The sequence below is a fragment of the Panthera uncia genome, chromosome B1 (genome assembly GCF_023721935.1).
Source record: "Panthera uncia isolate 11264 chromosome B1, Puncia_PCG_1.0, whole genome shotgun sequence".
NCBI lineage: Eukaryota > Metazoa > Chordata > Mammalia > Carnivora > Felidae > Panthera > Panthera uncia.
The window spans coordinates 38,916,025-38,933,655 of NC_064811.1; the positions used below are offsets into that span (position 1 = coordinate 38,916,025).

The following is a 17,631-nucleotide window of genomic DNA, read 5'->3' on the forward strand; positions in this document are numbered from 1 at the left end:
ATTCTTTAATAAAGTGTTGAACACCTCATGCCATTTACTGAATACTGTACTCAAAGTGAAAAACAATGATTATATGGGTACAGGATGGCTGTCAGTGTATCGGTTGTTTATTCTCATGACTGCATGGTTCCCTGGTAGCTGCAGCACAGCCACTGCCCAACGTCAGGAAAGAATGGTGTCCTGGATATTACTAGGCCAGGAAAAAATCAAAATTCAAAATGAAAAAAAAAAATCAAAGTATGATTTCTACCAAATGCATATTGCTTTCGCACCACAGTCAAGTCGAAAAATCTTAAGTCAAATGATCGTATATCAGGGACCATCTGTACTATTTAAAGTGCTAGCCTGCAAACTGCCTCTGGTCCTTAACGACACAAGGAACTTGCACAGGAAGGAAGTCACCTACCTCCCAAGCACACTGTTTAGTTCAGCTGATTTTTTTCCAAAATTAACGTTTCTCAATGAAAAAAGCAATATGCTGATGAACGCTCTAGCTTAAGCTCCTCATGTAATCACTGACCTGTAACAAATAGTCCACAGACTGGCATTAGTTTAGGGACACATTTTGAGTAGCGCTGCCTAGGTCACACACAGATGTTCTTTTAACCTCTCTAAGCCTATCTTCATCTGTATGATGAGATAACTGCTCTGATGAGCTACAAAGCTTGCAGATAGCAGGTTCTGATCAATTATGGGCCACTGCTTTATGTAGACAGTGTTTTGAAATAAAGCCATATGTAAAAATGAAATGTCATTTTATTTGTTTGGAACACTTGTGTTGTTTTTTAATATTTATTTTGAGAGAGAGAGCGCATGCGCGCAAGAGTGAGGTAGGGGCAGAGAGAAAGGGAAAGAGAGAATCCCAAGCAGGCTCCGCACTGCCAGCATGGAGCCCAACGCAGGGGGCTCCATCCCACAGACTGAGATCATGACCTGAGCTGAAATAAACAGTTGGATGATTAACTGACTGAGCTATCCAGGCGCCCCCAGAATGCTTGTTTTTAAAGTTAACTGAAATTAAAAATGGCTTGTTTTCCAGTGAAAACTATTAACTTCAATATTAAGGGTTTATAACAAAAATGGACTTATATTTAATATTAGCTAATATTTGAATAGTTATATACACACTATACAATGACATCTACTCTCTTTATCACAGCACACCCTCCCAATCAGACACAGAAATGCAGAAGTAACAGTGTTATTTTCATTTTTTCCTATTCTAGTAATATTTTAATAATTCATAAACTCAAAACTGTTCACACAATTTTAATTACTTTTTCTTGTTCATGTCTGAAGAGCTTCTTTCTCTAAGAAATTTACATTTTATAATCTTTCCTTTGAAATATAAGAAAGATATGGAATCTCCTGAGTTATATATGCAGCTTATACATTCTTTAAAAGTTATTTTTTAAAATATTACAAATTAATCATATATATCCATAATACACATCCTTGCTATTCATATATTCCTTTAAGCAACATTCAAGTATATTTGTGCTTTGTATGTTTACATTACTTTAGAACCTATTTTCAACTTTCAATAAAACTGTATATCTATAAAGATTTCTCAAATATTTAATAAATGGGGCAAAACAGCCATTACGAAAATATAAACTGCTATTATAGCTTTTTCATCTATCATTTTTATGCATTTCCAGTCAACCATGTCATTTCCTGTTCTTTAGGGAAGCTGATAAATTTTTATCTTTGCAATCTCAACACTGTTGCTTTCTCAGCACAGCGTAAGAGTCCGTATATTGCAGGTTTTCTGAACACACAGTATTCACTCGGCTGTTATCAGGTGTAGCAGTGAAATCTGATAGTGTTGGTATTCATCATTTCCAGTTATTTCAACTGCAGGACCACCTTAAAACACAAAGTCAGGGGGGGAAAAATCAGGTTATTCCAAAATGATGCCAATCTCTGCTTAATGAAATGCTTTGAAATCTCTGAAGAAGGGCCTGGAGAACTGATAACAAGCAAGCACAATGCACAGGAGCAGACGGTGCACGCCTGCCAGGATTCATGGCTCTGAATCAATTAACATTTACATTGGGCTGCACCACACACCCTTTCAGACAGCCCCATACGAAAGCAAGCCAGGCTGCCAGTGTGGTTACTGGGCATGTGGACCAGTCACCATGGCACTAAAATCGGCATCTGCAGAGTATAGAGGAAAACTGAGGATAGCAGAGTTTAAAAGAGGTAAGGCTAAGAAGGCTAGTCAGTGGCAAGAAAAGGTGGTTAGAGTATCTGACATTAATCATGGATTTCAGATCACACAGAAAAAGCTGAGCAATAATGAAAGGAACATACATATACAAAGACATTTTCTGACAGCAGCAGTTTGTACTGTTTAAGTATTTTTCTCATTAAATAAACACTGGGAATTGTTCCTGTAATTTAGCCAACCCTTTGTAAATGCAAAATTTTTACTCATTCATTAGTCATACCTTATCCCTACCTGATTTTGTCATAATAACTACAAGCCATATTTTGTCTCTTAGAGGATTATAAAAGCAATTTTATTTGTCCAGTTAAATAAGACACTCTTTTCTTTAGGATCACAGCTATTTAAAATCATAAAAACTCTTTAGAATCACAGCCCCAAGGTAAAAATTTATTTTTATCATTACTGAGCACGGCAAAAAAAATCTAGCTGTGAGAATAGCACTACTATTCTATCAAAAATGACTACTTGATAAGTTAGGCTCAAAACTAAGCAGTCAAAATTACAAGTTGTAATTTGTTTAATGTCTAAAACTAGAGATGCAGAACAGATCAACAAGGTATTTTCTGTGCTTGACATAAAAGATCAGAAACAAAAGAAATATTAAAAGTCAATTATGAGTTTTTCTTCTATTGCTCTAAGGGTATCTATCAGTCAACACTTAAACATTTTAAACCACACAGCACAATTAAAACAAATACCTTATTAGCTGCTTCCAAGGAATTTATTAGATTCTGCAGCTCTTCTTTACTCATTTCGACAGAATATGGTTTGACTTCACCATTTTCTTTTACGTCTAGAGTAAGGTTTAAAAGTGGCATTTGTAACGTAGCAATCTTGTCACTAGACAGTGCAAGCTGTTTAAAATGAGGAAAATAGTAATTAATAAGTAGTAAAAAAAAGAATATATTAAATATACATCAGAGCTTATTAACAATACAAGAACACTCCTGTTTGCTATCAAATACAGGAAAAGGAGGAAGAAACAAAGAAACCCCCGCCAAACCAACACATACATGAAGAACAGAAAGAGAAAGGAGGATGAATAGAGAGGATGCGGACTGGGAAAAAAGGACAACCAGTCCGAATTTTGTAGCATAAGCAGCAATCCAGCGCAGAGTTATGGCCGGGAAGGAATGAATGGGTCCAATGCATCAAGAAACTGAGAATTCTTTTTTTTTTTTTTAATTTTTTTTTTAATGTTTATTTATTTTTGAGATAGAGAGAGACAGAGCATGAACAGGGGAGGGGCAGAGAGAGAGGGAGACACAGAATCTGAAACAGGCTGCAGGCTCTGAGCGGTCAGCACAGAGCCCGACACGGGGCTCGAACTCACGGACCATGAGATTATGACCTGAGCCGAAGTCAGACGCTTAACCGACCAAGCCACCCAGGCGCCCCAAGAAACTGAGAATTCTTAAAGACGTGTGAAGAAACCAAGAGGATGAAAGCCCATGTACAAGGATACAACCAAAAACACTGGTAAAAGCCTGTGAAATTAAGACGCTTGATTCACAATCAGCCAATTCTCTACCAAATTATTGTTAAACACATTATCAAGATACCACTTTCAATTAGTCACTCAGCAAAAACACTCATTTTCCCTACTTCTTATTTTCTGTCTACAGAGAATCCTAGAAGAAACAGAAGAACCAAATATTTATGATACTAATACTTTTTGAAACAAGTGCCATGGCTTCATTGGCAGATGGCAAAGGAAAAATCAAATTTTCCTGGAATCTGCACTAGAAAACCCCACAATAAGTGAATCTTTGAAGTGCTACTACTTGCAAAAATTTACTTATGCAATGAATGGTAAGGAACTACTTCCCTAACGAACAACCTCTAAGTCCACCCTCGGCATGCACACACTGTAGAATTGAATCCTCACATACCTCCTCCGTTTTCTCTTCAAAAACCAGGGCTCATTATATCTGAGATTTAGAAGTATCAAAGATGAGGCGCCTGGGTGGCTCAGTCGGTTAGGCGACCGACTTCAGCTCAGGTCATGATCTCACAGTTCGTGAGTTCGACCCCACGTCGGGCTCTGTGCTGACAGCTCAGAGCCTGGATCCTACTTCAGATTCTGTGTCTCCCCCTCTCTCTACCCCTCCCCTGCTCACACTCTGTGTCTCTCTGTCTCTCAGTAATAAATAAACGTTAAAAAAAAATTTTTTTTAATTTAGAAGTATCAAAGATGGTCTACATTATAGATAATTGTCTTCTTCAGTGTGTCCAATAAGTGGTTTCTCAGTCTATGCTTGAATACCACCAATGATGAACGTGCTACCTCAAGAAGAGGTTAAAATAATCTTCAGATACTGATAGGTGTTAAAACATTTTCCTTAGGTTGAATGTGAACTCATCTTATTTCAAACTATGTACCTTAAACCTTAACCCTTGTCTTAGCCACTGTAGCCACAGAGCGTATATCAAGTCCCTCATCCATAGAGATGATTTTTAGTCCTCTAAAGAGAACTATCATTTTTCTACGAAGTTTTCTCCTTTCCCCAAATGTTTGAAAAAACCTTCATGATTTTAAGTTCCTGTTCATTCTTTTCTGGTTTGGCACTAATTTGTTTAAGTATCTCTTAAATTTGGCAACCAGAACTAAAAGCATTAATAACTAAATTAACTAAAAAGTGAAATGAATAAAAACAGAATTAGAACTACCCACTGCTTGAAACACTGCATTTCTATCAACAAAACATAAGACTGAATCATCATACTGCTGACTCAAGCCACATTTGGTAAATCAAAACAACTAAATATTCTCATACATATTACTTTTGGTCTACCTCTCATATCTTTTATATTAAGTTGGTTTTATTTATATAAAAATCCTCTATCTAGGTTATCTCTGCTTAATTTATTGTGCTTCATTTGGCCCATCGCTGTAATTTGCTACAAAATAATTTTAAACTTTGTATTATATTAATATAATGTATCTTAGATTTGATAAGCATAATATTCATAAAAGACTGGGCCAAAACCAGAATCACAGAGACCTCCTCCCTGGATAACACAAATACATCTGGCTTTGGTTGTTTATCCAGCTATGACCCAAGTAACTATGTAATTGTTCCACATTTTTCTCCACTTTATCCACAAAGACAGTATGAGACACTTTATCCAGGATCATGCTGAAATGAGGAAACGCAGTATGTTTCAACACAACGTGTTTCAACACAACCTCCTCATTGAGGTCTACGTATCCTATACAGCATGGAAAGTTAGTCTGAAATTTTTATGAATCCTACTGATCATGAGTCTCTTTTTCAAAATGTTCATTAAAGTTAACTTTTAATAATACATAGATTTTCCTCTGGAGACAGAATCACATTTACCAATCTCAGGAAGACTATAATAAAGGCTAGAAAGTTCTAGCCAAAAATATACGTTGAATACATACTACTCCACTATTTAAGATATTTAATGATTCACAGCTCTAGTTAAATTTATTATCAATGTAATTTTATTACATATTTTTGGATGTCTGTACTGTACTTATGCATAAATAATGTAAAAAAATGTAATTTTTGACACTGTATTCTTAAAATAACAGAAATTTTAGATATATATTATGAAAAAGAATAAATATTTCTTTCCATTCAAAAAATGAGATAAAAAAATACATGCCTATAAACAGATTCTCACCTTCAACTGCCAGTCAAAATCCTGTAGCTGTGCAGAAGAAATATCAACTATTTCTTCTAACAGAGCCTTCTTGATTTCCTCTTTCCTACTTTTCAAGCATTTCATGATAGCTTCTTGATGAAATGAATTCAACTGATTCAACTGCTGAAATATCTATGAAAATAAACAGAAAGTAAGTGAAAGGGCCTTTCTGTTTAAAATGTAAACATATAGCTCCACTCCCCTTTCACAATCCCTTTAAAATGATAGTAAAAGAAAAAAAAAAAAAAAAAAAGACTTCTGTACCTAGAATAAGATGAGAATGTGTAACTGACAAACGAGATTTTTGCAAAACAAAAAGGTAAAGGGCTGACTGATGAAGTAGCATGAAAGCAAAGACCACAAACGCTGGCATAGCTAGATTAATATCAGACAATGTAGCCTTTAAGAAGTATTACAAGAAATAAAGAATGGCAAAAGGACCATTCAACAGAAAGAACAATCATAAATTTGTGTGCACCCAATAAAAGAGCTTCAAAATATATAAAGTAGCAAAACTTGGCAGAACTAAAAAGAGAAATCGGTAAGTCTAATTAGATTTATTAGATTTATAATTAGAATGTTAACACATCTCCCAGTAACTGACAGGAAAACACACAAAACAATCATAAAGATTAGAATCAAAAAAATACTATCTTCTTTAACCTAATTGACACGCAGAACATTACTCAACAACTACAGAACATACTATTTTCAAATATATGTGGAACATTCACCAAAAGGAACCATAAGACAAGACATGTAGCAAATCACAACAGATTTCAAAGGACTGCAATCAAATTATATATATATTTTTTACCATGGTATAATTAAATCATAACTGATTACAAAAAATCTCCAAATACTTGAAAATTATACAACATAGTAACACAGTACTAAGGAAGATAGAAAGTCAATCTTGCATAAACTCTTTCAGAGAATAAGAAAAGAGAAAAAATACTTCCTAATTCATTTTATTAGACCAGAATAAAACTTGACACCCTGACAAGGACATTACAAAGAGAAAAACTATGGGCCAATATCACTCAAAAACAGATTCAAAAGTCCTAAATAAGATATTGGCAAATCAAATCAAGAAATACATAAAAACATAATACGTGATGACCAAGTGGTGTTTATTTTGGCAATGCAAGGTTAATCTAGCATTTAAATATCCAATGAAAGACACCACATCAGCAAAATAAAGAAGAAAAAAATAACAAATTTAGGAAAAAAAATTAAATAAAATTCAATACCCATTAATGATAACAATTCTCAGCAAAGTAGGAACTGTAGGAAACTTCTTTTTTTTTTTTTTTTTTAATTTTTTTTTAACGTTTATTTATTTTTGAGACAGAGAGAGACAGAGCATGAACGGGGGAGGGTCAGAGAGAGGGAGACACAGAATCTGAAACAGGCTCCAGGCTCTGAGCTGTCAGCACAGAGCCCGATGCGGGGCTCGAACTCACAGACCGCGAGATCGTGACCTGAGCCGAAGTCAGCCGCTTAACCGACTGAGCCACCCAGGCGCCCCGAAACTTCTTTAATCTTATAGTATACATCTATAAAACCACACAGCTAACACAATAAATGATAAAATTGTGAATCCCTAAGATCAGGAATAAGACACTGCTTTTTGTTTCAACACTGTCTTAAAGGTGTTAGGCACTGCAATAAGGTAAGAAAAAAAATGGGTATTAAAATCTAAAAAGAAAAGGATTGTACACACAAAAGAAATAAATCCAGAAAAATGTTTTATAAGCCATTAAATTTTTTTAAATTGTTGGATATGGGGTAAAGATATAAAAATTGCTTCTATATACCAGCAATAAACAAGTGGAGAACAAAATTAACACCAAAAGTATCAATTACTTAAAAATAAATCTAAAAAAATATTTGCAAGATCTCTATACTGAAAACTGCAAAATAATAGAGAAATTGAAGTACTCCAAATAAATGGAATGTTATTCCATGTTCGTGGATTGGGAAGATTAATATTAAGACATAAATTCTTTCCCAAATGATTTTAGAGATTCAGTGCAATCTCCATGCTGCAAACCGAATGATGTCACTTCAAAATTCTTATGTTGAAATTCAAACCTTCACTGTGATGATATTCAAAGATGGGGCCTTCGGAGAGGTAATTAGGTTTAATAGGTCATAAGGGTAGGGCCTTCATGATGGGGTTAGTGCCCTTATAAAAAGAAACATAAGAAAGAATGCTTCCCTCTCCCTTTGCTATATGAGAAACACAGCAAGAAGGCAGTCTGCAGCCAGGAAAAGGGTTCTTGACAGGGAATCAAATCAGCCAGCACCTTTACTTTGGACTAACTTACCAGACTCTAGAATTGTGAGAAATAAATTCTTGTTGTTTAAGTTACTCAGTCTATGGTATTTTGTTATGGCAGCCCAAGTTGACTAATATTCATCAAAATCCCAGGGTTTTTTTTGTTGTTGTTGAAATTGACAAACTGACTTTAAAATGTACATGAAAATACAGAGGACCTAGAAGAGCCAAAGCAATCTTGAAGAAGCATGAAATTGAAAGTCTTCTACTATCAAGACTATGTAACATAGCTTTAATTCTACAGTAATTAAGACAGTGTAGTATTGGGAAATATAGACTAGACTAATGGAGTAGAATAAAGTGTCCAGATACAGACCAACACATATACAGCTACCTGATTTACAACAAAGGCTGCACAGAAACTCTATGGGGCAAGGATGGTCATTTCAATAAATGGTACTGGGTCAATTGGCTATTGATATGAAAAAATGCGAACTCGACCCTTAACCCACACACAAATATTAATTCAAAATGCACCAGTAACATAAATGTGAGAACTTCTACAAGAAAACTAACAAAAAAATCTTCATGACTTGGCACAAGTATTTGTTAAACAGGACTTTAATAGCACTAACAATCAAAAGAAATGTTGACAAAACTGGACTTGATTAAAATTCAGAACTTCTGTTGACAAAAAGACACCATTAAGAGTGAAAAGGCAAGCCACATAATGGAAGAAGATGTTTAAAATACATAGCTCTAACAAAGAACTCCCACCCAGAATATCTCATCCAAATCAAAATGAATATACATAAACTACATTTTTTAAAAGCGAGCAACCTACACAAACATGCCAAAATAACTTTTTACCAAGGTACAAAAGCCATTCAATGGAAGGACACCCCATTAATTTCACTTCAAGATATCTATCCTAGAAAAGGTGGCCAATATGCTATTTTTTTTTACATTTTTTTTTAAATATGAAATTTATTGTCAAATTGGTTTCCATATAACACCCAGTGCTCATCCCAACAGGTGCCCTCTTCAATGCCCATCACCCACTTTCCCCTCTCCCCCACCCCCCATCAACCCTCAGTATTTAAGAGTCTCTTATGGTTTGACTCCTTCCCTCTCTGTAACTTTTTTTTCCCCCTTCCCCTCCCCCCTGATCTTCCATTGAGTTTCTCAGAATCCACATGTGAGTGAAAACATGGTATCTGTCTTTCTCTGCCTGACTTATTTCACTTAGCATAACTCTCTCCAGTTCCATCCACATTGCTACAAGTGGCCAGATTTCATTCTTTCTCTTTGCCAAGTAGTATTCCATTGTATATATAAACCACATCTTCTTTATCCATTCGTCAGTTGATGGACATTTAGGCTCTTTCCATAATTTGGCTATTGTTGAAAGTGCTGCTATAAACATTGGGGTACAAGTGCCCTTATGCATCAGCACTCCTGTATCCCTTGGGTTAACAGTATGTGTATAAGGAGACACACACAGGATATCAGTGGAAGCACTATACATAATAATGAAAGAGGCAAGGATCTAATGGTTCATCAGGAGGCCAGAAAAAGAAGTCCTGCTAATCCTATCATCAAATACTGTAAGAAATTAAAATATAAGAACCATATCTACATTTACCAATACTGACAAGTCTAAAACAATATCCCATAAAAAAATTACAAATGGATACATATGTTATCATTTACAAGTTACACATTCAAACAGCTCAAATAATTGTATACACTGCTTAAAGACATAAACATTCCTACAACATGGAATACAAAACAGGTATACCAACAAGTTGTAATCTCTTGGGGAAGGGTGGCATGCCAGGTGGTATTTGGGTATATTTATAATACCTTGTTTCTAAAACACACAAACCTGTAATACATAAAGTAAAATGTTAACAACTGTTTAATTGTGATAATGCGAATGTAGGTGTCAGTTACCTAACTTCTGGTTTTCTTCTACATGATTTAAATGTATCACAATTCTAAAAACATAAACAACCAAAACAAGAGAACCAGAACTTCCACAATCAGATTTGCCTACTCAAAATTATGATGTTTTTGTTAATATAACATATACTTACTGATGATGGCTCCTGTATGATATAGTGCCCTAAAACCAACTTGAGAAAAACGTTAACACTACTTATTATTTATTATGAGATATAGAAATTTGGAGTGAAGTTACCTCTTCATCAGGTAAATTTTTACCAACTACAGCTTTGAAAAATTTGGTAATATCTTCTAGAACATTCTTCCATTCTGTCGAATCCCAAACACTGTGATAATCCTGGTAGAGAGGATAAGCTCGGCCACAAATGCCATCAATTATTTTATGAAGCAGCTAGAGAGAAAAGAAAGTAAGTGAATTATAAGTAAACTTACAAAACAGACTTATCTTCCTTGTAGGAAACAAATGCTGTTGGCAGCAGCTCATGTTACCCGCAAGAGCAGCTGAAGATTGAAATGTAACTATTTTTAACATTACTCTTATTAAAAATTAAAGCTCCAATAAAAATCCCAGACTTTCTAAAATTCTGTCCACCTTCAGAAGCTGAAATAATTTCATAGACACATTGTTGTTTCTCCAATAATCCTGAAAGGATGATGGTGAATATAAAAGTTTCACCTTGGGATTCCTTAGACATTGTATTTATACCAATAATAATAATAATAATAATAATAATAGAGTATGACTTTTAGATCAAAGTTTTTTACTGTAGATCTATAAATTTCATTTCCCCTTGCCTCCATTTTCACAGCATTCACACTCACTTGTTTTGGTCCACTCCAAGAAAGTCATCAGTGCCTTTATCTTCTTTTTTTACATTCCTCTCCCTGTACCCCACCTTAGTATCAGCAATAGAAATCCTAACATATATATAACTGAACATAGTGACTAAGACTGAATTTTTGAATAAAACTGTCTAGTTTCAATCCTAGTTCCACTACTTAACTAGTCTTATCAAGTCATTTCGATGTTCTGTGCCTGTTCCGTGTGTAAAATGAGGAGATCACGTAGCTACATTATGCTGTTGTAAGGAGTACATGCAAATTACTTGGCACATTCCTAGCCTGTATAAAACACTTACACACTGCTAGCCATTGTTACCATTCTTCTGATTATTGTTATTATCACTATTACTACCACCACCCCCACCACTACCGGTATTACGTTCCACGTCTTTAACATACATTAACTGATTGCCTACTATGTCAGCACTATTCGAGATAAATGATTAACATGGCTTTCTTTCCCAGGGGATATTTGTGTCTTGTTAAAAGAGTATCTGAACCCAAATAATCTGGAAAATTATTTTAAACAACAAGTCTTCCAAATCTTTTCCCCTGGACCATAGTCCATTTTAAGCAGTAACTCTTCCCCTTGTAACACCACACATATCAGAACAGAAATGAGCAACTGGTAACTCCACTTCCAAATGATGGCTAATGCCCTCTATGAACAGACCTTTTATTTACCATACATCCACCAACAGTCTCAATTTGAAATTCATTCCAAATTCTCTACATATATCCCATGTTATCCCAAACTGCCCCCACGCTAAAGCAAAACACAGAGCTCAAACTGATAAAGTACTATCTTTTGGAATATAAATGTTTTTAGTCATTCATTCATTCATGTTTTGTATTTACATGTACAAAACAGGTAATGAGCACTTCACTCCATTTGTTAAACAAGTTAATGGAAATACAAAGCAAATATAACTGTAATGGATACCACACATGGAGCCCTGAGTACCAAGCATTGCGTTCATCCTCACTACAACCCTATACAGGGGGTAAGTCTTGTTATTATCCCCGTTTTACAAATGAAAAAACTGAGGATAAACAAGATTAAGGTGCTACCATATCAGAGCTTTAGTCCATTAGAGAAAGACAAACATAAATACATAAATGCAATTTAGAATGAGAGGAACTATATTATAAATTTATAGAAAGTACAAAGAAGCACAGAGAAGAAGAGAAAGGGCTGCTTTTAAAAGAATAAAATGAGGATATCACCTACCCACATTATGTTGTTGTAGTACTTGGCCATTTAAGGGGAGAGAAGGGCATTTCTAGTCACCAGCAACTGCATATGCATAATAGAATAAAGTGAACAATCACATGTTCAATTTGAAAAAAGGATACAAGGCTGGAGAGGTGAGTGGAGGCCAAATCATAAAGGGCCTTGTATACAGGGTCCAGACTTTAATTGTCTCAACAGGGAAGCAACCTGTTCACATATTTGCATTATGTTTCCATAAATTTCCCAACAAGTTGGGAGATGCAAGGAGAGAAAAGGAAAAGAGAGATGGTGAGACCAAAGGCCCCTTGCCTTCTCTTTACCAGGAAGAAATTAGATGGGGGGAGGGAAGAGCAGACAGCTAAATAGTTGAGGACACTCAAAATGGGGGCAGTACTAGGTAAAAGAGACTGAAAAGGAGGAAGGACCAAGGATGATACTCAGAATTTTAGGCTGAGTGACTGGGTAAACAGTGGTGCTCCAAACCAAAAATGAGGCTATAATCACAGGAAGAATAGTTCCAGGGGGAAAGACAAGGAGTTCAGCCAAGGACACACTGAATTTGAGGTACCTGGGGTGTGTCTAAGCAGGAGCCTGACACCCAAGGAAGAGATTCTTTGCTGGATGCAGGGATCTGGGCATCATCAACCTACATGATGAGAAAGGTTATGGGCCTTACTAAGAAGCAGGTAGAAGGACGATAGGAGCAGGAAGCTAATACAAAGACTCACAACCAACAGATCTGAACATATGTTTCACCTTTGCCACTTACTAGTTTGACAACCTTGGGCACGGTACTCCAACTCTCTCTGCTGACATTTTGGTTTCCTCACTTGTAAAATCACAGGAGAGTTAAGATGGTTTTTCCTGATCCTGATAAGAATTAAGTAAGTTTGTTCCCTTCCCCCCCCCCCCCCCCCCCCCCCACTTTCCCCATTGCAAATGGAACAGAGGAAAAAAGAAGTCTTAAATGAGGGGCTTTTAAGGCTGCCTACCCCACACGCCTCTTTCACACTACGTAGGGTAAACCCCCACTCCCACCCGTGACCCATTATAAATGGAACACAATAGGGACTTACTCCGAATTGCCAATCATTTACACTTAAGGCCAGTCCATCGAAGCTTGGAATCCAGACAACTGCCCCCCCATGATTAAGCAGAGTTCAGTATGCATTAATTCCTTCCCTCAGCAGACACTGATCAAGAACCCACCTTGAGCCAGAACACAAATCTGAAGAACTGGGAATGTAAAAGAAAGTTATCTACCCTGAAGGAGTTCAGAATAAGAGAGACCAGAGTCAAGCCAACTGGTCAAGAAGTTGTGTAAGTGCCCGAATTGTTGGGCGACAGAGGAGATGGAAATAAACATACTTATATATTGATTACAATACAATGTATTAATTGGTTGACTTCTTTTTTTTTAAATTTTTTTTTTAAGTTTATTTATTTTTGGGACAGAGAGAGACAGAGCATGAATGGGGGAGGGTCAGAGAGAGAAGGAGACACAGAATCTGAAACAGGCTCCAGGCTCCGAGCTGTCAGCACAGAGCCCGACACAGGGCTCGAACTCACGGACCGCGAGATCATGACCTCAGCCAAAGTCGGCCGCTCAACCGACTGAGCCACCCAGGCACCCCTTAATTGGTTGACTTCTGAGGACAAACAACCTCCGCTCCCAGATGCTGCAGCTCAATTCTGCATATATTGCTTTCTTTCAGGGATGGGCAAATTTCCTTCAGGTCTAAGTTTTTCTGCTTGAAAGTTCAAGGGGGAAAGTCTCACTTCTCAGTCAGATTTTCCTCTTACAGCAACCACTGGGTTTTCTCTTCCTTTCACAGCTCACAGTAATTACATAAATGCAATTACTGCCTCCACATTTCATTTTTCACACTCAAAACTGCCAATGCCTTTGGTATTAAGGCTAAATAACAAGCGTGGCATACAGACTCGAGCCACCTGACTTTCTACTCGCCTGCCTAGCCTTAGTCTCCCTGCCCTGCTTCTCACTCTGAATTTCAGCCTCCAAGAATTAGAACAGGTCCTCAAAGCCCGCAGAGGCTGGTTTCCTTTTTCTAGCCTTGTAGCTGCTATTCCTCTGCCTAAAGTATTCTCTCCCTTCTAGCCTGTCTAGTCCGACTCGTCCTCTGGAACTCAACCTAGAAATTGAGACGTTCCTTTTCCGGAACGCCTCTCCTTGCCCCTTCAAATCTGGGTTGCTACCTGTCCCACAAGCTGGTTACTGGATAATTCAGTTTGGTTTCCTTATTAGATACAAGCTCCAGCAGAGTACGGGCTGTATCTCACTCGCCGTTTTACCTTATCCCATTTGGGCACTCAGCACAAGGCCCACTTAAGTGAAAAGCTGGCGGAACAAACGAACGAGGCTCTTGCCAGATCCCTTACAGCCAGGTTACTTCTCAGGCCCAAGGTTTCACTGTATATGTCACCTCCTGAGAGAAAGGCCACCTTGGACCACCCTACCGAAAGTAAGTTGCCCAGTTATTGGGAGCACTTACCAATTTGTTTTGTGCAGCCCTCCAGGGGGCAGGGTGTGCTTCTCTACGTCCCCATGTCCCCAGCCCATCCCCGGCACCTAGCACTGTGCCTGGTGCACAGGCAGCATTCCGGCGTGCGTGGTGTACGAATGAATGAAATGAGATGCTGCACACCACCGGCTCCACGTTGTAAGTTTTTCAAATACTACAGTGGGGACTCCGCTCCCCAGCCCAGAGTCAGCGGGTCCTGGGCCGCGCCGGGGAGCTGACGGGCCACTCCCACCCAGGTGCGAGCAAAGCCGAGGAGTCAGCTCGCAAAGCCCCTCGAGGGGCAGCTTCAAGCGGGGGCGTGGAGGTGGCGCCCAAAGCGTTGGCCTTCTCAGCTCTCCAGGGGCAGCAGGGGGCCGTGCACCCGACTTGACGCCCCTTCCCCGTCCCAGCCCTGGGCAGCCCGGGCGAGCCCAGCCAGCGCGTCTCGATCAGACCGGGCCAGACCTGCACGCCGGGGCGTCCCGGGGCCCCGCCTGCCACGCCGCCCGCGCTCTCCTCACCTGCGGGCCCAGCTCGGCTGGAAGCTTCTGCAGCTGCCACAAGGGCGTCCCCTCTTCCGGCTCCATCCCAGTACCAAGTAGAAACCTAGGTCACATGACAAGGCCCGGTCGCGCCTCATGAGCGACGGCTCAGCCACGTGACTCTCTCGGGTGGGCGGGGGCCGAGCGTGGAGACGCAGGGGCTCTCGTGCGCGTGCGCAGAGACACAGCCGGCGCTTTCCCTGTAACTAAGGAAAATCCCTTTTCCGCCTGGAGTAAGTTTGCTAAACACACTTATTATATTGAAAGCAAATTTGCAAATCTCGCAAGCACGTTGCACCTTTGTTCAGAGTTCTGTCGAACTTTCTCTGCACTCCTTAGAAAGCCGTCTAATAAGAGTAACCCTGTTTTGAGCTCAGGGCCATTGTCCCGGAGGCTTGGCATGTGTCTCTTTTTACTAAAGTATTCTAATTGGAAGGTTAAGTTAGGGTTTACCTGTGTGCAAGATACTTTATATAGATTATCCGGTACTATTTTCATCCCCATTTCCAAATAACAAATAAGATCAGTCACTAGGATAGTCAGATTTAGCAAATAAAAATAGAGTGCCTGGTTAAATCTGGAATTTCAGATAAGAACAACGTGTTCTTTTAAGTCTGCTCTAAATATTGCATGGGGCGTACTTATACCAAAAATTATTCCCCGTTTATCTGTAAGTCAAAGTCAACTGGGCATTCCGTGTTTTACAGCAACCGTAAAAGTCACCAGAGCTAGGAGGCACAGCCTAAAGTTAAGCAACGTCAGACCCTACAGCCACACGGTTAACGTCGAACTAACCAAAAAACATTTTCTGTGATTTCTCTCACTATAGCTGTTACTTTAATCAGATGCTGGAGAATTTCGAGGGATAAGACAGTTCCTGGTAACTAGAAGTACACAGTAAGTGGGAGACAGAAACAGAAATGACAGTCTAATATAAATTTAATAATAAAAGTAGTGGAAAGTGATGAAGCATACCACAGAGGAGAAAGTAATTATTTTATTCTGGGCTATGCAAAGAAAAACTACATATTAGTGACACCCTTCGATGTTTAGCTGGGATGCCCTTTCTGTACTCTGTGCCCCATCTCTTGGAGGTGAAAGCAATTTCCTCCTCCTCTAAATTTTCATGACTCTCCCTCACTTAAAATATTTAGCGCTTTCCAGTTCTTAATATACATAGTTATGTACAACAATCATTGCCCCAACTGAAACATAATTATCTTAAGACACTTCGACTTTGTGCAGAAGAGCCCCTCAACTAACAGTTAATGAACAAGGAGTCTGGAAATCTCCTACCTAATCTGTGCGTGTTTAGTAAGTCTACTGAGGGTAGAGACTGTTTTCTAAGAAAAGGCTAGATTTTGTATATGGTAAAAGTTGGGGTAACAATATTTATTAAGCATCTACTATATGCCAGTTTCTATATTTTATCTCATTAATCTTCCCTATAACATTGTGTTGTGGGAGTTACCCCAACTTTCCAAGGTGAGGAAAAACAAATTTGGTGAAGTATCAACTTTGTCCAAGGTCATGGTTAGTTGCAAAGTCACTGGGCTGTCTGTGTGTTTCACTGGCCCTAAAGAGGAAAGAAAGGCATTCTGAGGTGATATGACTTCCCAAGGCCATATAACAGATTAATAAATAAGGGAAAGAGGCACAGAGAACAGGGCCCAAAATTCAGTCAGAGTACTTAATATTTGCCTTTTGATAAGAGGATGTTCTTATATGTATAATCCAGGAGGTTTTCAAAACATTTCTGTTTCTTACAGTCCCATTTTTACTACCTGTGCTCTAGTTCTAAATTTACAAATCTTACTTGTAGTGATAGTTAGACACATGGGACTCTGGAGTTAAACTTCTTAAATTTAAACCCCAATTCAGCAAATTACAGTCTGTGGGATATTAGGCAAGTAGCGTTCACTTACCTGTGTTTATGGTTCTTCATCTGTAATTAGTTATGTTAGCACAGAACTTACAGAGTCATAAGTTCATATATGTAAAGTTCTTGAAATGAGGTCTAGCCTGGAACATAAAAAACATTATTAGATTCCCTTATAAGTGGCCTTCTTTTCTCCCCTGTTATCTAGCCAAAGTTTAGTGGGTTCCAGAAAGCAGGGTGTATCTCCCTCTTCTTTACCCTCCTAGATATAGTGTTGGAGAGTCTCTGCCTTGGGAATGTGATCTGCATCTAAAACCCACCTAGGCTGTTATATAGTGCAGTATAGGCAGTGCAGGTCAGTGGTCACAGCTCGGACACATATAAAAAAAAGATCTAAAGATCTCAGATAAACCTCACTGGGTGTGCTTACTGACCTGAAATTGGAATT

The 17,631-nt window shown here is 38.3% G+C and overlaps 1 protein-coding gene across 1 annotated transcript; it reads right to left on the minus strand.

Annotated features, from left to right (window-relative positions):
• Window positions 1-646: 646 nt before the first annotated feature.
• On the minus strand, window positions 647-15,415 carry COMMD8 (COMM domain containing 8). Its single transcript, XM_049632023.1, has 5 exons — window positions 15,284-15,415; window positions 10,399-10,554; window positions 5,891-6,043; window positions 2,935-3,090; window positions 647-1,869 (listed from the first exon to the last, which is right to left on the minus strand). Exons 1-5 carry the CDS (start codon window positions 15,347-15,349, stop codon window positions 1,849-1,851), a joined length of 552 nt encoding a protein of 183 aa, XP_049487980.1. The 5' UTR covers window positions 15,350-15,415; the 3' UTR covers window positions 647-1,848.
• Window positions 15,416-17,631: the final 2,216 nt, after the last annotated feature.